Source organism: Sphaeramia orbicularis, chromosome 5 (genome assembly GCF_902148855.1).
Source record: "Sphaeramia orbicularis chromosome 5, fSphaOr1.1, whole genome shotgun sequence".
Lineage (NCBI taxonomy): Eukaryota > Metazoa > Chordata > Actinopteri > Kurtiformes > Apogonidae > Sphaeramia > Sphaeramia orbicularis.
This window is the reverse complement of record NC_043961.1, coordinates 36351421-36370875: the sequence shown is the minus strand read 5'-3', so window position 1 is coordinate 36370875 and position 19455 is coordinate 36351421. Positions and strand designations below refer to the sequence as shown.

The following is a 19455-nucleotide window of genomic DNA, read 5'->3' as shown; positions in this document are numbered from 1 at the left end:
TAAAGACACAAACATAAAAAGCTTAGCATGCCTTAAATTTTGTGCTTGGACATATGAGTCATACACTCACGCACAAACTGAAACACATTGAATTTTTTATGGCTGTCCTCATTTCATGTGCGTTGTGTAGACGGACAGCGACACCCTGCGGTCATCTGCGAATCATGTCTATGTCATGATAAATATCACCAGTAGATGGCAGTGTTTCTCTTTACTGTAGTAAGACTTCTTCTCTTGATTCAAACGCATTTCTTTACTTCCGGTTCAGAAGTTCGTTCTCTTCCGGTTGTCGTCCATTCGTGTGGCAGGTATTTCGTTTTTCTGCATTGGTGGACTTATGAAATCCATATCAATCTATGTTTATTTTACACGCACACTCTTAAATAATGACTGGTTTGAAAATATGACTTTATTACCCACACTTTCTGTGCAGTATGTTGTGAATAGGAGCTTTAGTTAACGTTAAAAATTATGTTTGAAAAGTGCTAACGCTGTGTATAGCATAGAGCTGTGAAGAGCCATAGATGTAGGCAGGAGATACACATTAAAACTATGTTTTAGACTGTTTAAAACACTATTAGTGTTTGGGGATTGAGGTCAAGTATTAGACTGTTCCCTGGAGGCTGCAATTAGACATTAAGTAGTTGTCTTCATACTGTCGTATCTGTTTACAATCCAGAAGTGTCTTAGATGCCGGCTAGCTGTGCTAACTACGTAGCTTATGTTAGCTATTTAGGATCTGGAGCTGGAGTATAGGTGATCATAAATGTAAAGATTCCCCGTTAATTCTCTCTCATTTGTCTTTTCAGCAGGTTTACCAGAGTCGAAATGGCCAAGTCCAAGAACCACACAACCCACAACCAGTGTAAGTACTGTCATATAGGCTGTGTATTGATTAGCAGTAGCTAGTTGTCAGTGAACAGCTAATGTGGTTAAGCTTCCCTCGGAGAGGAGTTGCATGTCTGTAAAATTATGTCTTTTCTATGTCCTAATTGGGTTAATTATTTTCTGTTAACAGCTCGTAAAGCCCACAGGAATGGCATCAAGAAGCCCAGGTGTTTCCGTTATGAGTCATTGATGGGGGTATGTTCAGTTTAATTAAAGATAAATTTTGTGTTGTAGTATTTTGACATGATGCACACATTGCATGAGGTGGTTAAGAAATCATGTGAGGATCCCATGAGTAAGAATTACAATATTCTCTGGTCTTTAGACAACGTTGGCTGTGATGTAATGGATCTGTTTTTTAAATCTTACCACAAAGTCAGATTAGTGTCATCAGTTAAGGTTGATCCACTGGCTAAGGGAACCTGAAGACTCACCTGCTCTCGGATTAATTAAACACTTGTCCACTTTTCCTGTGTACCTGTCTCTGTGACAGCTGCATTGTTTCCTAAAAAATGCATAACCAGGAAAATTTAGTTCTGGCTTAATACTGGACTAAAATGTTTTTTTGCGGCATCACACGTAAAAATCAGACTGGTGGTAGGTTGGAGTTCAGCCCCTAAACTTACACTAATATATCACTGTCTTCTTAGCCAGGCTGTATGTATTTGTTAGTGGGTAGTGTAAAGAGGACTTAAATAAAACATTAAAGTGTCAACAGATATTTTAGAGAGATATTACATTTTTCTTTGTTTTAATTTTATTTGTACATGAAACATTTAAAATGATTATCAGTTTAGTAGGAAGATTTTGACAGCACTCTTTATCTGTGTAATGACAGTATATTATTCCCCCCAAAATGCTCCTCATAGGAAATTTAGCTTGTTTGCCCAACACTGAAAATAAAAATGTTGGACTGATGTTTGTGTGCATTCCAGAGACATAACTAAAGTTTGTATACCTCACAGAGTTACTTTGGAGATCTTCAGTCACTTTGAAATAGAAGCATTATGAAGGAGTAGATACTGGATTAAGTGTGCTCTTAAATAACACAATTGAACTAAATGATAAATGTTTTTTCTCATTTGTGCCTTTTTACTTGATGGTCTGTATTCACTTATACTTTACGACAGAAGTGTGCATTGGCCAAAAAGTACTTTCCAAAACTAAACAGTTTCCCAAAACATGCATTTACTGGACATAAAGTTAATTACAAAATGTTGACAGTGTAGGGACGCTTTAAGGTTATATCTTCCCATACTCCTGGTTTGGAATGGTTTTGTCTGTAGAGTAGTGAGTCATGTTTTTTCCTTTTGAGACTGAGTCTGTTGTGCATGACAACATGCACTTCTAGATGAAACTGGTGACTCTGAATGTTTATGAAGGGGCTGTTTTGACTGTGCTGTACACTAATGTCACTTTTTCATCTTAATGTGGGTTGTTGACAAACTGCATATTTGTAATACTATTAATATTGAGCTATGTGTACATGGGCCACAGCGACTTGTCAGGATTATAAGCAAAAAAAAGTCTGCAAACATTTACATAATAGAAGAATCAAATTATTTAACACTGTGTTTTGGTTAATATTACTAGCTGAAGTTTAGCTGAAGGTTTTGAAATGAATTTCTGGTAACAGATTGTTATTGTTGAACATTTCATACCTGCTGAAAATTGTGTGTGTGGAGGTGTGCGTGTGAAAATTACTATTTTCACTATTAATGTTTTCCCTTAATATCTTAAATAAATACTGTCAGGAAGGAGAAAAGTAGCTGTTATAGTATCAAGCCTTTCAAGGAAAATAGAAAGAATGAACTAACCTTGGTATAGGTCTACAGATGTGCGTAACTTCAATAATTTGCTCATGGATTGTACTAACTCCTTGGTTTTTGTTTCAGGTGGACCCTAAGTTCCTGAGAAATCTGCGCTTTGCTAAGAAGCACAACAAGAAGGGCAAGAAGGCACAGAAGGCCGCTCAGGAGAAATAAGCCGCTTGCTGGTCACCCCTTTGTCTGTGTTTGTTGCCACCATCACAATAAAGCTATGCTTTGTTAACAAACATTTGATATTTTCTCTGGGTTTTTTTTTTTTTTTTTTTAAATATGTTTGACACGTTCTCTGTGTTATTGCTGTCCATAGCTGTTGAAAAACCATTTACATGCAGCCCTTTCAAATGCTTGCACACGGATAAACATAACTAGTTTATTGTAACAGATCGGTTTATGGCGAAATGCATCGTCCATTGATTACACTCATTTTAAGCAGAGGCTCAGAGCTCATTCCACAAAAAGAACTATGGTCTGTAGTGACAGTTTTGGGTATGTCTACCCCAGGAGCAAACCTTTTTCTCGGAGTGTTATTAAAATTTTATCGTGAGACTTGTAAGTGCAGAATAAGAGACTGGATAAATTTCTTTGGTAAAAATACACACGTGAGGAAACAATTATGTAATATACAACAGGCTCCTGAAACTGGAATTTGCATTTGGAATACTTATGACCACAGCATTGTACAAAACTGTCCTCTTGCTCCGACCTGTAGTGTTCATATTAAGAAAACTGACGATAGAGGGGATGTTGTCATATTGTATACAGAGTTATAAAAGGTGAAATACGTCAATCCGAGTTTTCATGGAGCTGCTATTGCTACTGAAACGTCTATACCATGCCTAAGCTATTGATCTATTTAAAGATTTTAATGATTTGTCAAATTTTTTTGCTGGAACGGTTGAAACATAAGGGGTTCTTGAGGTTTTGTTTTTCTAACTGATAATTTAAGTTGTCTGTAATTGCTTTTCAACTTGTTCCAGCGATGCATAATTAGTTTGCAAACATTAGAAGTTGATGGGGATGAAAGGGGTCTTGGGGAGTTTTACTTTCCAGACTGCTGAATATCAGTGTTTTTTAAAAATTAATTTATTTTACACTAAGTCTTGAAGTATTCTTTCAAATGCAATAATATGCATGTGAAAAATCAGTGTGACAATGTGTATACCATTTGGAAAAAAAAAAAAAGCTTTTATCTGAAACAATTTAGCATGAATATCACTTTCTATTGTACAATCTTAGTGATAGTTTTGAAGAAATTAGGGCATTTTATTTCATTTTAGAAAAATGAGTTCTTGTTTTTTATTTTATTCTTTTTTTTTTTTTTTTTTCTTGGTTTCTTAGTATTTTACATCCTTCGGGAATAATAACAGTCTTGCATTTTGCATCAACAGAATTAGAATAAGCAAGACAAGAGTAGTACTCTGAAATAAAGTATAATCCAATGCAACGAAAAATCACATGTAAGCCTAAAAATCAAATACATATTCAATAAAGAAAGGACTTAAACCAAAGTGGTCTATCAGTGTATCGCAGTATAATTTAGATCACCTTGTATCATCATATGTATATAATATATATGTATATATATTATATACATATATTATGTGTTGAAATAAGTGCGCTTTTTGATTGATTTTTATTTAATTTTTTTTTCATAAACTTTTTTGAACAACTACAACAATACAATCAAACATTACAGACAATATACAAATTACAAAAACACAAGCGCGCTTTATTTCTGGACGCCCCTCGGTTTGCGTCTGACGTCACTTCCGCTCACGTTGACTCCAGCTTGCATCATTTCTTGTCTCTCTGGCAGCCGGGGGCAGACAACATGTGAGTATTTTCATTCAGGCTAAATTATCACAACATCGACATTAGGGTACCGTCACACTTCACTTTACAGTTGTTACTTTATGAGAGCGTTTAGACGTCTTCTTTTACAAACTTTGCACGTCGTGTACTTATAAGCTAACTATAACTGAGCCATTAACCGGCTAGCTTAGCCCGCTAGCTAACAACAAGGAGGCGTCATTCCTGTCAACTGACTGCTGTTAAGAAGTGACTTATTGGACATAATCATCTACTTTGGCCCTAAATGCATATAACATATCTGTATATGGGAAATAAGGGAAACCTTGGTGCATAAAGTATAAACGGTAATTTAATGTCCATTTAAGTTTTTTGACATGTTCTGACAGGTTGGCTATTAACTTGATCCAAATGTGTTTGTAGGGTGGGCTGTCATGCACCTTGAAAACTATTGTAATGCATGGTTTTAACAAGGTAATGTTATAATATGATGTGTAATATAGGACAAAAGTTATTAGGAAGATGCAATTAGACAGCCTATTTCAGTTCTTGTAGTTCAGCATATAAGTTGTAGTTCAGGTGATTTAATGACTTTAACATGCACTAAAAACATAAACGAATAATTGTGTTATCATTGCGACATCTTAGTACACTTTCTGTACTTCCTGCCCAACAGGCATAGTAATTTCCTCTTTTTTTTTCCAGTTGTTGGCAGTCGCCATGGTAGAGCCTGTCCCAGAGACCATCAGCTTTCCCTCTCAGGAGGAGAAGATCTTGCAGCTCTGGAATGAAAAAGACTGCTTCCTTGAATGCCTCAAACAGTCCAAGAATAGACCGAAGTATATCTAACCCTTTTGCTCTTATAAATATAAAAAACACTTACACTTACAAATAGCACAAGAGGAGTCAGATGTTGTTCAATTGAGTTTGATTCATCAGCACCTCCAAGTTATCTTTAAAATTTTATAGAGGTATCATTTTGTCATTGTGTTTACTGTCAGTGTTTTATTTTTTTTTTTTAGACGTACAGCATAGCCACATGTTTGTGCACTTTATAATAGGACTATTGTTATGAGTGTCATTTAGCTGCTGTCCTGCCAAGTCAAGAAGTTACATTTCCAGGTAAACCAGTTCTGATGACCCACTATAAGTTTCATTAATTGGATCTCAGAACTTGTTAAAGGGCCTGCCTCTGAAAGAGCATATGCAACATCAAGGTTAGGTTTTTAGAAAAGCAGGATCCACCCATTTTTCTATGCACAAAACATTAAATAGTTTTACAAAATACATAGTTTATTGTTAAATAAAAAAAAAAAAAGAATCAGCAGTACATTTCAGTTTATAACTAAAATATATTTTTGTTCCTCTGAAGTTAATCAGCCTAGAAAAAAGAACACCCTGTACACCCTTGAAAAACAGGGTTTGACAAGAAAGTATCTACAGGTGTGTGTTATAAGGGTTTTATTAGATCAAATTACAGCTCTAATTTATATATTCATGGACTTTTCTTCCACAGTAGTAAGTACTGTAGATGGATATGCATTATGATTTGTGATATTTGTTTATATTCAGCCAAATGTATTATTAAAGGCTAGCAAAGCAGTCTCAGAGTTTGAAGATAATGCTACCTAGATGATAGATGAAATTTGATGCCCTGATTTGTTTTCAATATATTTTTCCATTCATTTCCCAATTAGGTACACCTTCTATGATGGCCCACCGTTTGCCACTGGTCTTCCTCACTATGGGCATATCCTAGCTGGAACTATCAAGGACATTGTTACTCGATTTGCTCACCAAAGTGGCTTCCATGTGGATCGACGCTTTGGCTGGGACTGTCACGGCCTGCCTGTGGTAATTATTTTTACATCAGTGTAAATATATTGTGATACTACAGTATTCCCTATGAATCTTTACATATTTATCCTTGTTCACTTAACTGTCTCCAATGTTTTTCGTAGGAGTACGAGATCGATAAGACTCTGGGGATCAAAGGGCCTGAAGATGTGGCCAAGATGGGCATCGCTGAGTACAACAAGCAGTGCAGGAACATTGTCATGAGATACTCTAATGAGTGGGAGGTAATGTCAATGATCCACTGACCAGTATAGAGTACAGGGGTTGGACAAAATAATGGAAACACCTTAAAAAATCAACAAAATATAATTTAATATGGTGTAGGTCCGCCTTTTGCGGCAATTACAGCCTCAATTCTCCGAGGTATTGATTCATACAACTTGTGAATTGTTTCCAAAGGAATTTTAAGCCATTCTTCAGTTAGAATACCCTCCAACTCTTTTAGAGACGATGGCGGTGGAAATCGACGTCTTACTTGAATCTCTAAAACTGACAATAAATGCTCAATAATGTTGAGGTCTGGGGACTGTGCCGGCCATACAAGATGCTCAACTTCATTAGAATGTTCCTCATGCCATTCTTTAACAATTCTAGCTGTATGGATTGGGGCATTATCATCTTGAGGTGAAGGTGTTTCCATTATTTTGTCCAACCCCTGTATGTGTGTGTTTACCCACCTAACAGGATCCTAGCCTAAAATCGTTATGCATTTTACTAAAATGCATTAAAATGATTTAGTAAATGTTGGATTTTGGATTTTGTTTCCCCCCTAGACTTCAGTGAAGAGGATGGGTAGATGGATCGACTTTAACAATGACTACAAGACTCTGTACCCCTGGTTTATGGAGACTGTCTGGTATGAATGTTTATAACAACTTAATCCTTATTGAAGTTTCACAGCTCATTCATGGTATATGGTATGAGTGTAAAGATTTCAATATGTACATTTTGCACTTACAGTTTGTATTTTACAATGCCTTAATAGAAGGTTTTGGTGGATCCATTTAAAATTTTGACCACAGAGATGCACGGAAGAAAAATTTTAGACTCAAACAGCACAATCAAAGTCATGGACACAGAGGATTTGACGCAACTGATATACACAATGTTAGTGTGTTGTTCTGCATGTGTGTGAGAGCGTATGGCATAATAGAGGCAAGAAGGATTCATTACATTAATAAGGCAACCATGGGGACCTATCTTTTAGTAAATATTTACTTTTGAAACCTCAGAATTTGTCATTTGTTCCATATAATAGATTTCCCTGGATACTGACTCGTTCCCTGACACTCTGGGTTCATCCTTTTTATAGTTATACATATTTAAGTGCTGCTGTCAATAATATTTCAGCCCCCTGGATAGGCCCCTAGTTTGGCCAATGTTGAGCACCTCATCAGATTTTGATCAAATACAATATTAAGAGCTGCAAACACATTATCCCAAAATGACAGTGTCCACAAGAGGAGTATGGTTACCAATATCTACTCCACAGTTTCTTTTAATGTTTGCTGGGTTCATTTTAGCAACTTCTAACATTCTGAAAAATCTCATCACTACCGAGGTTTTAGCCTTTTTATATATGAGCTTGTACTCTGCTAGGATTCCCATTTCCTGTTTTATCTGTTATTTTATATGGTGTAAAATCAAGTTATTCTTGTTAGGTTATTCTATTGGTTTTCCACTTCTTTGTCCAACTTGGTGTAATTATGATTCAGAAGGCCAGGCCAGTAATACACAGATACAAACAGCCGCAATATACTCATAGAATGTCTAATAATAATAATAATAATAATAATAATAATATTTATTATTATTATTATTATTATTAGTATTAGTATTATTAGTATTATTGGTATTATTATTATACGTTATAGACCAGGTTTTATCAGTGTTTGATGTAGACGGTCTCTTTCATTTTTAAGAAGTAAAATTGTCATTCATTCAGGTGGGTTTTCAGACAACTGTACGACAAGGGTCTGGTTTACAGAGGTGTCAAAGTGATGCCCTTCTCCACTGCCTGCAACACCCCTCTCTCCAACTTTGAGTCCCACCAGAACTACAAGGTTAGCACAAATCTGAAAGTTGTAGCACTTCTGATCAAATGCAGCTTCACTGTATTTATGTACACAGTTATTTTCATTAACCTAATAATCTACTGGATCACCGTTTACCTAATATCTCCTTTGAAATTCTGTTTCCAGGATGTTCAGGACCCTTCTGTGATAGTCAACTTTCCATTAGTTGACAATGAGGATGTAGCTTTGATTGCCTGGACCACCACACCCTGGACTCTGCCAAGCAACCTGGCCCTCTGTGTCAACCCTGACTTCTTGTATGTCAGGGTCAAAGGTGAGAACAATGTTTGAGTCAAGGTTCTTAGAAGTCTGGCTTTGGTCACCAGTGTCAGTACAGATAATCACTGATGTTATATGCTTCATTGGGCTGAAATAGCCTCCAAAAAGAATCCTGGTCATGGTGTTATCTTCTCTGTTTCTCGTCACCATACTTGTTTTTGTCTCTATCTTTTGTCAAATCATTACAGGAAGAGAGGGAAGTGCCTTCTCACATATCCAGTCCATAAATATGTTTGTGTGGGCTAGTTGAATTACTAGAATTGGTAATTTTGTTGAACAATGTTGCTTAAACACTGATGCCTAAGGCTGAAGTTTTCTCACTGAAAATCCTGTTTCCCTGGTGGGCTTAGTGTTGTGGACCTCAGCATCAGCAGAAAGAACAAACAAGAACAAATTAGCAGAGGAGGAGTGCTGCCTTGGCAAATTGCACCCAGAGGGGGGATTTCTGCACCATAATGTGTTGGTGGACTTTCTAGCCCCTGGCTATGTATTAGCTGATAAAATAGAACTGTTTTTGTTCTGTGACAAGAGACTCTCAGTCACAAGAAGTTTGTTTTATCTGCAACCAACCAGATGCTCCACAGTTATGAGCAGTAAACTGATGCTAAGTCTTTCTTAATGTTAATTTAGGCTCTTAAAGATACTTTCTGACTTGCATGTTGGTTCACAAATGTAAAATGGCCTTTGAATAAGCTCATTTGTCAGCTAACCACTAATATTCAGAGGAATGAATAATACAATGTTGTTGACAGATCTGTCAAGACATGGACATGAAAATTGACAACGAATGACATTTTTAATTGTCATGTAATTGCTTACACAAGTTCTTTGGCAAAATATTTGCAGGTTTGAGCTTCGGTTCTGTTTCTGGTTTTGCTGATGTCATATCACTCATTTTAACACCTTGAATTAAGTTTGAGTACCAGCTCTAATGTTAGGTTAATTTGTCTTTTTACAATATTTTATTTTAGTGTCTTTTTGGTTTTTTAAAAATAGTCCTTTTTCACTCATGACTTGTTATAGTAGGAAAACACAGGTGTTACTAATGTAATTAATGAAACCTAAATAGAATGCGCTGATTGTTAATTTTATTATTACTCCTGCCAAGAAGGCTATGCAATCATTTATTTTTCCGTTCCAGTCAGATGGCTAATGTGAAAAGCACTGCACCAATTTAATGGAATGTGGTGGAAAGGTATGGACCAAGGACGAACCCATCACATTTTGGAGCAGGTCCATAAAAAGGGGTGGATACTGAAAGTTTTTTTAAAAATGTTTTCTAACACTGCGAGATAGGGCCAATGATTGAATTACAGGACTTTGCAACCTTGGCAGATGGATTCATTTTTGGGGTGGCTTTTTGCTTCCCACCTGTCATGTCCCGACAGTGAAATGTCAGAATGTTTCTATTATAAACGCCTGTCATTGTAACTTGAACTGACAGTGTTTATGTCGTACACAAGCCTATGCTTTTGTCTGAGGCTGAAAAACGTGGATGAATCTTAAATCAGGTCATTTAAAAAAGGTGTTGTCCTTGTTTAAATATAAAAAAAAAATCTCCAGAGATGTGGCTAGTGTTTTTGTGTTACCCTCCTGCTGTAGTTTTTGGTTCCCTCTGAGAGAAACTGGTGGGTTTTTAAAAGGATGACCTAGATTTCTACCAGCTTGTCATGGCTTAGTTGATACTCCAGGGGGCACTGTTGAAACACTATTCCACTTAACTGTCTGTGCTGCATGGGAGACCGCCTTGGAATACCAATGAATGTGTTTTTTTTTTTTTTTGTATTTGGTCTGTCTCTCTTTTCATCTCTGTCTCTCTGGTCCTCTCTTGCTCCATTTTCATCTTTTCCCCCCTAATTTTCTTAACGCCATGTCTGTCGTCACATTCACCTGTTTCTGTCCTAAGTTGGTCTTTTTTTCTTCCTTTTTTTCCTCTTCTTTCCACCCCCCTCTTCTCTCCCTTGGTCACTGTTGGAGTTGAGTGCTGTCAGTGGCAGCAGGTCTAAGCTGTGCAGTCATTTGTCACACCACTGAGGAGGAGAAACATCTTTTATTGATGCTGCCCCCTTCACTGTCTTTTTGTGTCTCACTGTCACAGGATGTATAGTCTTTGCCCTCTCCACAACTGTCCTCCCTGCTACCCTCACCTGCTTCTTTCATTTTATCAATATTGTAACAGGGCTCAGTTTCCCAAAATGTCTAGCCGTTGTCCTGCATGAAGTATCAGCTACACAGTAAAATTAGATTCATTCGGCTCATTTCCTGTTTGGATGTCTGTGACCTTTACTGTATAACTGACTGTATTCTTGTGAAGCAGGACCACACAATCCCATTCAGCAGACTTACATGTATCATCACCACAGTTGTCTGAAATCCACATTTGTCTTTCTGTTAATTTCACAGACAACACTATAGGCAAGACCTATATTATGATGGAGGCCAGACTGGGGGCTCTGTTTAAATCAGAGAGTGAGTACACTCTCCTGGACAAGTGAGTACAAAACACCATATGATCTCTTAAAAAAAAACAAAAACAAAGGATCAATGATAATGCTAATTTGCTGAGGTGATGGAAAATCCAATATGAATTCATGAATATTCTTAAAAAGGGAACGAAGGTACTGAATGATTGTCAAGTATTTAAAGCAACAGACAAAGTACTATAAACATTCACAGGCATCACCATTGCTTAAAGGTTCCTCTGGTCTGTATTGAGTTACAGAGTAATTCTGAAATAATTTTTACACAGGAAAAAGTAGTCAGTGACATAAAAAAAATCTGTTGGATATATCTGAATATGCAAATATTGTTTAGCTCAAAAGTTTAACTGTTGAACACGAGATGTTTCCTGTTTTTCTCAGTGTAATTTTTCAGCGTATAAAGAGGTATTGCCTCAGGTTTCCACAAGGCACTTGTTCAAGTTGCATAATAGGTCATGATTGGTCCCAAAATATTTCTGCACTCATAAATGTTCAAGTGAAGCGGATGTCATGCTCAGCAGGCTTCATTCTGTGTGATTTCACAGAAGAGTTCAAGGATTAAAATCCATTAAGATCTTTGAGTGGAGGGGGACTTTAAAGTTAATACCTGTAAATCTCAGAAGCGCTCCTGTCAGTAAAGTAATCCATTTTTAAATCAACTTATGGTGATGGTTGAATGATTAAATATGATCCTTTATATGATGTTACACTGTATTCTGGAACTTAAAAATTGTGTGAAAAGTTGGCCAAAACTTCAAACCCAGACACCATTTCTGAACAATCTGTCAGTGAGAGCCAAACTAGTATTTTTTTTACATTTACTGTAAAAGGATTTTTTTTCTGAGTTGAAACTTGTCATCCAGAGTGAAGAGACAGGGATAAAGTTACTGGTGGGAGAATTAGCACAGCTGTATTTTACCAGTTGACTGTTCTGTGTAGTGGAAAATCAGCTCCCCTATTTCCTAGCTCAGTGGATGATTCTGAAGCTGAGGGAGAGTACAGAATGAGGTGAGATGACGAAAACAAATCAACGAGAAAAACATAGTGTGTACCAGAACCTGATGGAGCACATTTCTAGGCATGAGTTATTTTCACTCATCCCATATATTGGACAAATTAACAGGCAGTAAGAAAGGCATGCTGAAAAATATTTCTCTGGCACAAACCTCTTCTTCTTCAAGGACAATATTCCTATCTACAGGAGCAGAGACATCTTTATTTCAGTAGGGACTTACTCAGTTGCCAAAACACTGCTTTTAAATTCAGATCTTAAGGGATCATGGGATCACTGTCCTTTTAAAAGTATGAAGAAATAAGGATGTGAGTGATGGAATATACTATATGTATAGAATTGAAGCAAAGCTATTATGATAGGTTTTTGATTCATTTGAGTTAAAATATATGTATATGTTTTTGTGTTAGATTCCCTGGCAAGACCTTGAAAGGGAAGAAATACAAGCCTCTTTTCCAGTACTTTGCTAAGGTTTGTACACAGTGTTCCTGTTCTTCTTGTTACACACTTTTATGTGTTGTCGTTGACTTATGCCTAATGTAACTATTTGTCTGGCTACAAATTGGCATCTCTGTTTAAGGTTAAACTCCTAATCTTTGCTCATATTTCATTTTTCTTTCTCTGCACTCGCCTCCTCGTGTAATTCACCTCTTCCTTGTTTCACCTCAGTGTGGGGAGAAAGGTGCCTTCCAGGTGGTGATGGATAACTACGTCAAGGAGGAAGAGGGCACAGGAGTTGTCCACCAGGCACCTTACTTTGGAGCTGTAAGTGTGTTTTATGTCAAAACATTCCAGTTTTTTTTTCTTTCTTTTCCATAGTTCTGTTGGAAGTACAGGTAATACATTGTCACTTACTGTTATTGATCTATTTATTTGGTCAAATCAATGCACTCCATCTCATCTGTAAAGTGACAGTTTAGTTTAAATCAAAGCACAAACCAACAAATTGTTGTCATTTTTCTTTATAAATTACTTATCAGACTTTAGTTTATTTATTTGTTCCTTTCGTGAAAGTGGACAACGGAATTTGTGCATAAATGCACACTACATTTTCAAATCAATACCTCCATGACTGGAAAGTAGCAGCAACAAGAAAACATTTCTTATATTTGTCTGCCCCCTAATTGAACAATTAAAAGAAAAAGAAAAGATAGTCAGCCATCACCTACAACTGATTTTCAACAGCGTACACCAACAACACTTTGATTATAACAGCAGCAAAACAAACAAAAAAAATAACACAAATTTACAAGCTCAGAACAATTGATCATTGACATCCAATTTAAGTTTCGAGTGCATATTGACAATTCTTTCTGCATTTGCACTTTTTTTTTTAAATTGTTGAATATCTGTACAGTTTTTAAATCCTGTAGTTGGGAATTCCGTATTTTTACACCAACAACTGAAATACACATACACACAGAGTAAATTTAGCAAGTGGGAAACAGCAACATCCCACTATCTCACACTACATACTGTGGATTTGTTAGTTACTAGCCATACCTTTCTATCCAATAGCAATGAGATAAAGATGTAATTTGACAGTTTCCAAGCATTAACATGGTTGTTTTAGTCTTTGGAAGGAGAGGTAGATCAACAAAAACTTTAAAAGATTAACACAAGACAAGAGACTACGAGACATAGTTATGGTCCACTTAAGGTTTTTCAGTATTTCCAGTAGAACAGGAGAATGTTGCAGCTGTCATTGTGCTTTCTGTTCTCTCTCACATTGATACCGCCTAACCCACTGCAAAAGGTTTAGTATAATTGATGAGGTTCTTGTTTAATGATCAAAATACGCTGGTAATTTTCTTTGTTTGTAGAAGGTCTTTTGGTCCAGGTTTGTCATGTTGTACAGCACAGTCAGGTAAAAGTAACTCCATGTACTTCTTCACTCTGTGTTTAGTTTTCATGTAGGTAAATGGTTTCTTATATATTATGCATTAGGCTTGTATATATTTATTTTTAGATGCGTGCGACGCTTCTGTATAAGAAGATATGTCCATTGATAGGTCCCTTCTGCTATTTCACGTCAGATGGATCTGAAACTTGATCACTGAATTTATGGTTTTTGTTTTACAATGATATGGCAAGTTAATGTACAAAGTACTGTCTCTTAACTTTTTAGGGTGTTGAGACTTATGAGTTTGTTGAGCAAAATGTATTTTTCTTGCAGTACCCATAATCGCAATTCATTTTCTATACATGTATCTATATTACCCAACACTTAAAATGGGCCTTGTGTTTGTTATACTCTACTTTACACTACTGTACAAGTTTGTTAGCAAGAGTTTTAATAATAAAAATTCATGTTTAATTCATTAATTTTGACAATGTTGGTGTGCTTCACCAAGGCCAATTTGGAATTGCTCTCAGAGGTATTGGGTCATTGCTAATGGGTTAGATACCCTCGTCCAGGGCAGATGGATGCCCCTGTGGCTGTATCCAGCTGTGGATACTCACTCAACCTTTCTCTGTCTTACATTTCCTTTTGTGCCCTCTGCATGGGGCTTCAAAATAAATATCTCAGTTAAATTAGCATTTGATTTTTTGTTCTGTTTTTTAGTTTACTATATAGCAGCCACATTCACTTAGTTGGCGAATCACAGAGATACAAATGAATTTGCTAAGGGGATATACGGGGAAAAGAAGAACTACACCTTTTCAAATTTCATGTTGTCGTGACTAGATGTGAAATGACCCTCTGGACCATCCATCTTGTCTACTGACAGGGTGTTTGAATACAAAATAAATTTACAGCAGGACAGCACTCAGATCTTTCATGCGTAGCTGTAACATACCAGTAGTGCTTGGTTCTACACTGTAAAAAGTAAACAGCTTACGAAGGAATTTAATTTTGAGCCACAACATACCAGTAAAGTAGTGAAAGTGGCTGCCAGAGGGGTTAGGTGGTGACTTATTTTTATGTACAGTTTTAACTGTTTAGAGAATATCTTTGAAAGTTATATAAATCTTGAAATGAAATGGATTGATTACCTTAATATGTGATGAATACAGTGTGAAGAAGCTATGATAGACAATGAAGATTTTGCCTTATTGTTAGGATTATCTTATGAGCAGATGTATTGTACATGATAAAACCCCATTTTTGGAACATTGTCTGAGCTGTGTATATTTCCTCTGCAGGATGATTACAGGGTGTGCACAGAATACAACATCATCCAGAGGGACCAGGCTCCGATCTGCCCTGTGGACGCCTCAGGCTGCTTCACTTCAGAGGTCACTGACTTTGCGGGACAGTATGTCAAAGTGAGTGACACATCAGACATTTACATGTAGATTAGCTTAGCAGACATTTCAGGGTTTCTGCCCCTGGTAGGAGCTACTGGTATGATACACTGGATAATTCGCTTCCTGTTATTGATAGCAGGTTTAATTCAGCATTTAATTTTCTGCACTCTGGGTTTTACTGAAAAAAAAAAGATGACATTCCTCCACCCACTTTCTAATTCCTCTCCATTTCATCTGTTTATCTTGAAAATGCATCAATCCATATTGAATTTTTTATTTATTTTTTTCAGCAGTTCCACTCAAACACACAGTTATTTGCTTAAAGAATAAATGTCCACATATTTTTCTAATGATTCAACTTAAAAAAGACCAGGAAATATTGATATTTTTCAAGTATAATTTCAACTGATGCTCCTCATTGATAAAGAAATAGTCGAGGGGATTTACATCAAAGCAGTTTCACAGAGCCGTGTTGGAAAACTTGATGCACATGTTCACTGTTGACTAGTGCACCACATGCCCTTTTCCTCCCCGTCACACCCAACTTCATTACCATCCTAAGTGGGCAGTGAGTGAAAAATAACAATCGTACATGATCTGATCACTATTTCACATCCTAGCGCAAAGGCCAGGGAGTGGACTTGACCCTGCCTGGTCACTAACAGTACAGCGTTAGCTAATAAAGAGCATGCAGCCATAGTTCCATGAATGTCTGTCATAATCCACTTTTGAAATATGTCAAAACTAAGCGTGAGTTTCAAGGCTGTCTGAGACATTCTTTATTGCCCCATAAAAACTCAGAGGTGATCTAAAGGACCGTTAGTCTCATCGTGTGCTACCCAGAGAGAAGCAGAGAGTGCAGCTGTTCTGGACATTGAAAACCCAGTATTTTGTACAACATGAGAGCGGCATCTTACACCCAAAAGAGCCTGCAGGTTAGCGGCTCCGGCAGCAGAGTCAGAGTGCAGAGCCCGTCACCCTCCCGATGCCGTGGATCCTCATACGACAGCCGTGGACGCTCTGGTTTCCGGGGCACTGCCATCGAATTGGGCACAGAGATACACCAGCACCATGCCAACGAGAAGGAGGAAATGCAGGAGCTAAATGTCAAGTTTGCTGGATACATCGACAAAGTGCAGGCACTAGAACAGAGAAATGCTGCCCTACAAGCTGAGCTGGCTGCACTGCAGGGTCGCTACAAGGGAGGACCAACTGGCATTGCTGAAGAATATGAGCTCAAGTTTAAAGAGGTGCGCGATCTGATTGAGGCCCTTACAAATGAGAAGGGAGCTGCTGATATAGAACGAGGCTACATTGAGGAAGAGGTTGAAGTGTGGAGACTTAAGCTGGAGGAGGAGCTCGCACTCAAAGAAGAAGCTGAAATGATCCTGAGGGAGTTTCGCCAAGATGTTGACAATGCCACACTGCAGAAAGCTGAGCTGGAGAAGCGCATTGAACAGCTGGTTGCTGAGATTGAGTTCCTCAAGAAGCTGCACGATGAAGAGGTGGCTGATATTATGAAGCAGATTGAGGACTCAAAGATCACTGCTGAGATGGATGGCGATAGACCTGACCTGGCTGCCTATCTGCGTAACATGCGTGCAGAAATAGAGTCTGTTGCAGCACGCAATGTCCAGGAAGCTGAGAAGTGGTACAAGAGCAAGTTTGACACCCTGAAAGAACATGCTGGCAAGCATGAAGAACAGATGAAATCCATGAAAGAAGAGATCTCCACCTTCCACAACCAGGTTACAGACCTGCAGAACCAAATTGATGGGCTGAGGGCTCGCAACGCAGCACTTGAGCAGCAGTTGGAGGATATGGAGGTGGCCCACATGGATAAGGTGGGGGGCCTAGAAAGTATCATTGCTCAGCTGGAGACTCAACTCTGCGAAACCAAGCTGGAAATGACCAAGTATCTCCAAGATTACCAGGAACTGCTGCACATTAAGCTCAAGCTTGATGCAGAGATCGCCACCTACAGGAAGCTGCTGGAAGGAGAGGAGCAGAGGCTTGGGATTGCCAAAGATGCCTGAAAAGCCAGAATGAAACAAGCAGATCGAAAGTGAAGCGGCACAACATTGTTGAGCGACGAGATCAGTTATAATTGAAAATATTCTTTCCCTATCGCATCCTTTTAGAGTCTGAGGTCTGCGTTATTTAGTTTTTTTTAGGCTAGTACCTAGCACCCTAGTGTGCTGTTATTATGGGGCCACTACCAAAATGAGAGAAACATAAAGATGTATTCCTGTAAAATCTTACAAAGCCATGGTTCTTAAATGTCAAATACTAAGTAAACATTAGCGGCTGCAAGAATAATTCTGATAAAAGCATAAAAACTTGCAGCTGCACAAGTAACATATTTTATTGGGTAATAAAAATATTAAGGTTTTAATCCCTATCCACACCCTGACCCCATTAAATCGTGGTGCGATTACCTTTATCTTTACCTAATCTAACCCTTCCATTCCTGTGTTTTGTCAGCCCACAGGCCTGTTTAGTTCTACTATTTCTTTTCCCCAAGTTAAATGTATCTGTCCACTTTTCCTTCCAATTCAACCCCACTGTAATACATTTCCTCCCCATCTGTGTCACTTTCCTTTGCTATAGCTGCTTACTTTTAGAAGGTCCTGCCACTTTTGATCCACCTACTTCACAAAAAACATAAAATGCAGTAAAGCACTTCTGTTCTGCCATGATGCATCACCTCAAAGCCAAACAAATAGCCTTAGTATTCTGACTGGTCTTCTGTTATCAATCCAAAGCCAAATGTTTGAGGCAGAACAATTTCCCATTTACCATAATGTTGTCCAACTGATACTTAATAAAGATTGAAGTGAGTGCATAAATAATACTGCTTTGGTCATTTTTTTCTCCTGTTTTTCTTCTTTTCCTGATATGTCGTCTTCTGCTGGTCTGTTATTTCCTCATATTTAACTTTGTTTTTTCATCTGTTCTCAGTTTGTCTCTTTCCCTTCATCTACACTAATTTTAAGCTTCACAGTACTAAATGTATATAGATCTTACCAATCCCTGGCCCAATAAATCAGTCTTTCTGTAGCATTTTATGGTAGATAAATGGTCGATATAGCTGTAAGAACCTGAAGCTTGGGGTCCTTACATTGTCTGTATTTCCCATTGTAGAAAAGTAGATCAGCTTGAGTAATTCACATTATTAAGCAAAAACTAAAATGAACTGGTTGTCCTGCTGGTTCATTATCTGGCAAAATGATTCAAAAAGGGTCATAAATGTGTGTGAGTAATTAGGCAACATATCGAGTAACTCTTGTGTACACTTGATTGGCCAGGTGGTGAAATGCGCTTATTCTCTCAGTGGGTTGCAGGCAAATTTCCAATGAATCTCAACATCACAAGTGTACTTTCATGTTTTAATGAGCCTGGGTCAGGGCATAACAAAATTTACTCCTAGCTGAAAAAGTTTAGAATCCCTCTTTACAAAAAGGTCACGACAGTCTGCCAAGCACCACGCTGAAAACATATTTATGAGCTTTCTGTGAATTGCACTGCAAGCTTGGTTAGAGGGAGATGAAATAGCGCGCGATAAGGTGGAGGCCTGATTGCATATTAGATTGTTTGTCATAAACAATGAGCCCTTTATCCATACTTGGTGATATTTATCACAACTGTATGAGAGTATGGTCACCTTGGCTCTGAATTTACCTTAATTTTTCTGAAAGAAGCAGCATAAAGCTATGGGGTGTGGGTGTATACTGTGTTTACAGTAGACTTATCAGCCTGTACAGTGTAATGTAATGTTATTAAATATTCTGAATGATAAAACTAATGTAAGTGCATATTTTTGAGAAATACTTAATGCTGTGTATGAGTTTCATCACCAATTTTTCATCAAGTCTGTAAAACCCGAGTTATAGCCTAAGTATTACAAATCCATAAGTCTTTCTGTGATTACGCACGTGAATGTCTTCCCTCATGATGAACATTTTCAAAGTGTA

General features: G+C 37.6%; 3 protein-coding genes across 4 annotated transcripts in view; all 3 read left to right on the top strand.

Annotated features, from left to right (window-relative positions):
• Positions 1 to 244: 244 nt before the first annotated feature.
• rpl29 (ribosomal protein L29) lies at positions 245 to 2946 on the top strand. The gene is made up of 4 exons (XM_030134281.1): positions 245 to 308; positions 810 to 865; positions 1019 to 1083; positions 2784 to 2946. The coding sequence occupies exons 2-4, from the start codon at positions 829 to 831 to the stop codon at positions 2871 to 2873; spliced, it is 192 nt and encodes a 63-aa protein (XP_029990141.1). The 5' UTR covers positions 245 to 308; positions 810 to 828; the 3' UTR covers positions 2874 to 2946.
• LOC115419480 (desmin) lies at positions 275 to 18360 on the top strand. Its single transcript, XM_030134280.1, has 2 exons — positions 275 to 285; positions 15535 to 18360. The coding sequence occupies exon 2, from the start codon at positions 16381 to 16383 to the stop codon at positions 17515 to 17517; it is 1137 nt and encodes a 378-aa protein (XP_029990140.1). The 5' UTR covers positions 275 to 285; positions 15535 to 16380; the 3' UTR covers positions 17518 to 18360.
• iars1 (isoleucyl-tRNA synthetase 1) overlaps positions 4490 to 19455 on the top strand; it is a 51186-nt gene continuing 36220 nt past the window's right edge. Inside the window, exons 1-11 of one of the 2 annotated variants that reach the window (XM_030134279.1) lie at positions 4490 to 4550; positions 5232 to 5362; positions 6221 to 6380; positions 6488 to 6607; positions 7157 to 7239; positions 8329 to 8446; positions 8585 to 8732; positions 11141 to 11228; positions 12640 to 12700; positions 12899 to 12994; positions 15377 to 15499. In XM_030134279.1, coding sequence (XP_029990139.1) covers positions 5247 to 5362; positions 6221 to 6380; positions 6488 to 6607; positions 7157 to 7239; positions 8329 to 8446; positions 8585 to 8732; positions 11141 to 11228; positions 12640 to 12700; positions 12899 to 12994; positions 15377 to 15499 — 1113 coding nt within the window. In that variant the 5' untranslated portion in view covers positions 4490 to 4550; positions 5232 to 5246. Of the gene's footprint in view, positions 4551 to 5231; positions 5366 to 6220; positions 6381 to 6487; positions 6608 to 7156; positions 7240 to 8328; positions 8447 to 8584; positions 8733 to 11140; positions 11229 to 12639; positions 12701 to 12898; positions 12995 to 15376; positions 15500 to 19455 lie in introns of both variants that reach the window. The other variant, XM_030134278.1, reaches the window with a different exon arrangement.

Bases quoted from the DNA above. Each gene is read 5' to 3' on its own strand.
- rpl29 (XM_030134281.1), top strand. From the start codon at position 829: ATGGCCAAGTCCAAGAACCACACAACCCACAACCAGT. The intron at 866-1,018 runs GTAAGTACTGTC...TTCTGTTAACAG, and splicing joins CCACACAACCCACAACCAGT to CTCGTAAAGCCCACAGGAAT. The intron at 1,084-2,783 runs GTATGTTCAGTT...TTTTTGTTTCAG, and splicing joins GTTATGAGTCATTGATGGGG to GTGGACCCTAAGTTCCTGAG.
- LOC115419480 (XM_030134280.1), top strand. From the start codon at position 16,381: ATGAGAGCGGCATCTTACACCCAAAAGAGCCTGCAGGTTAGCGGCTCC.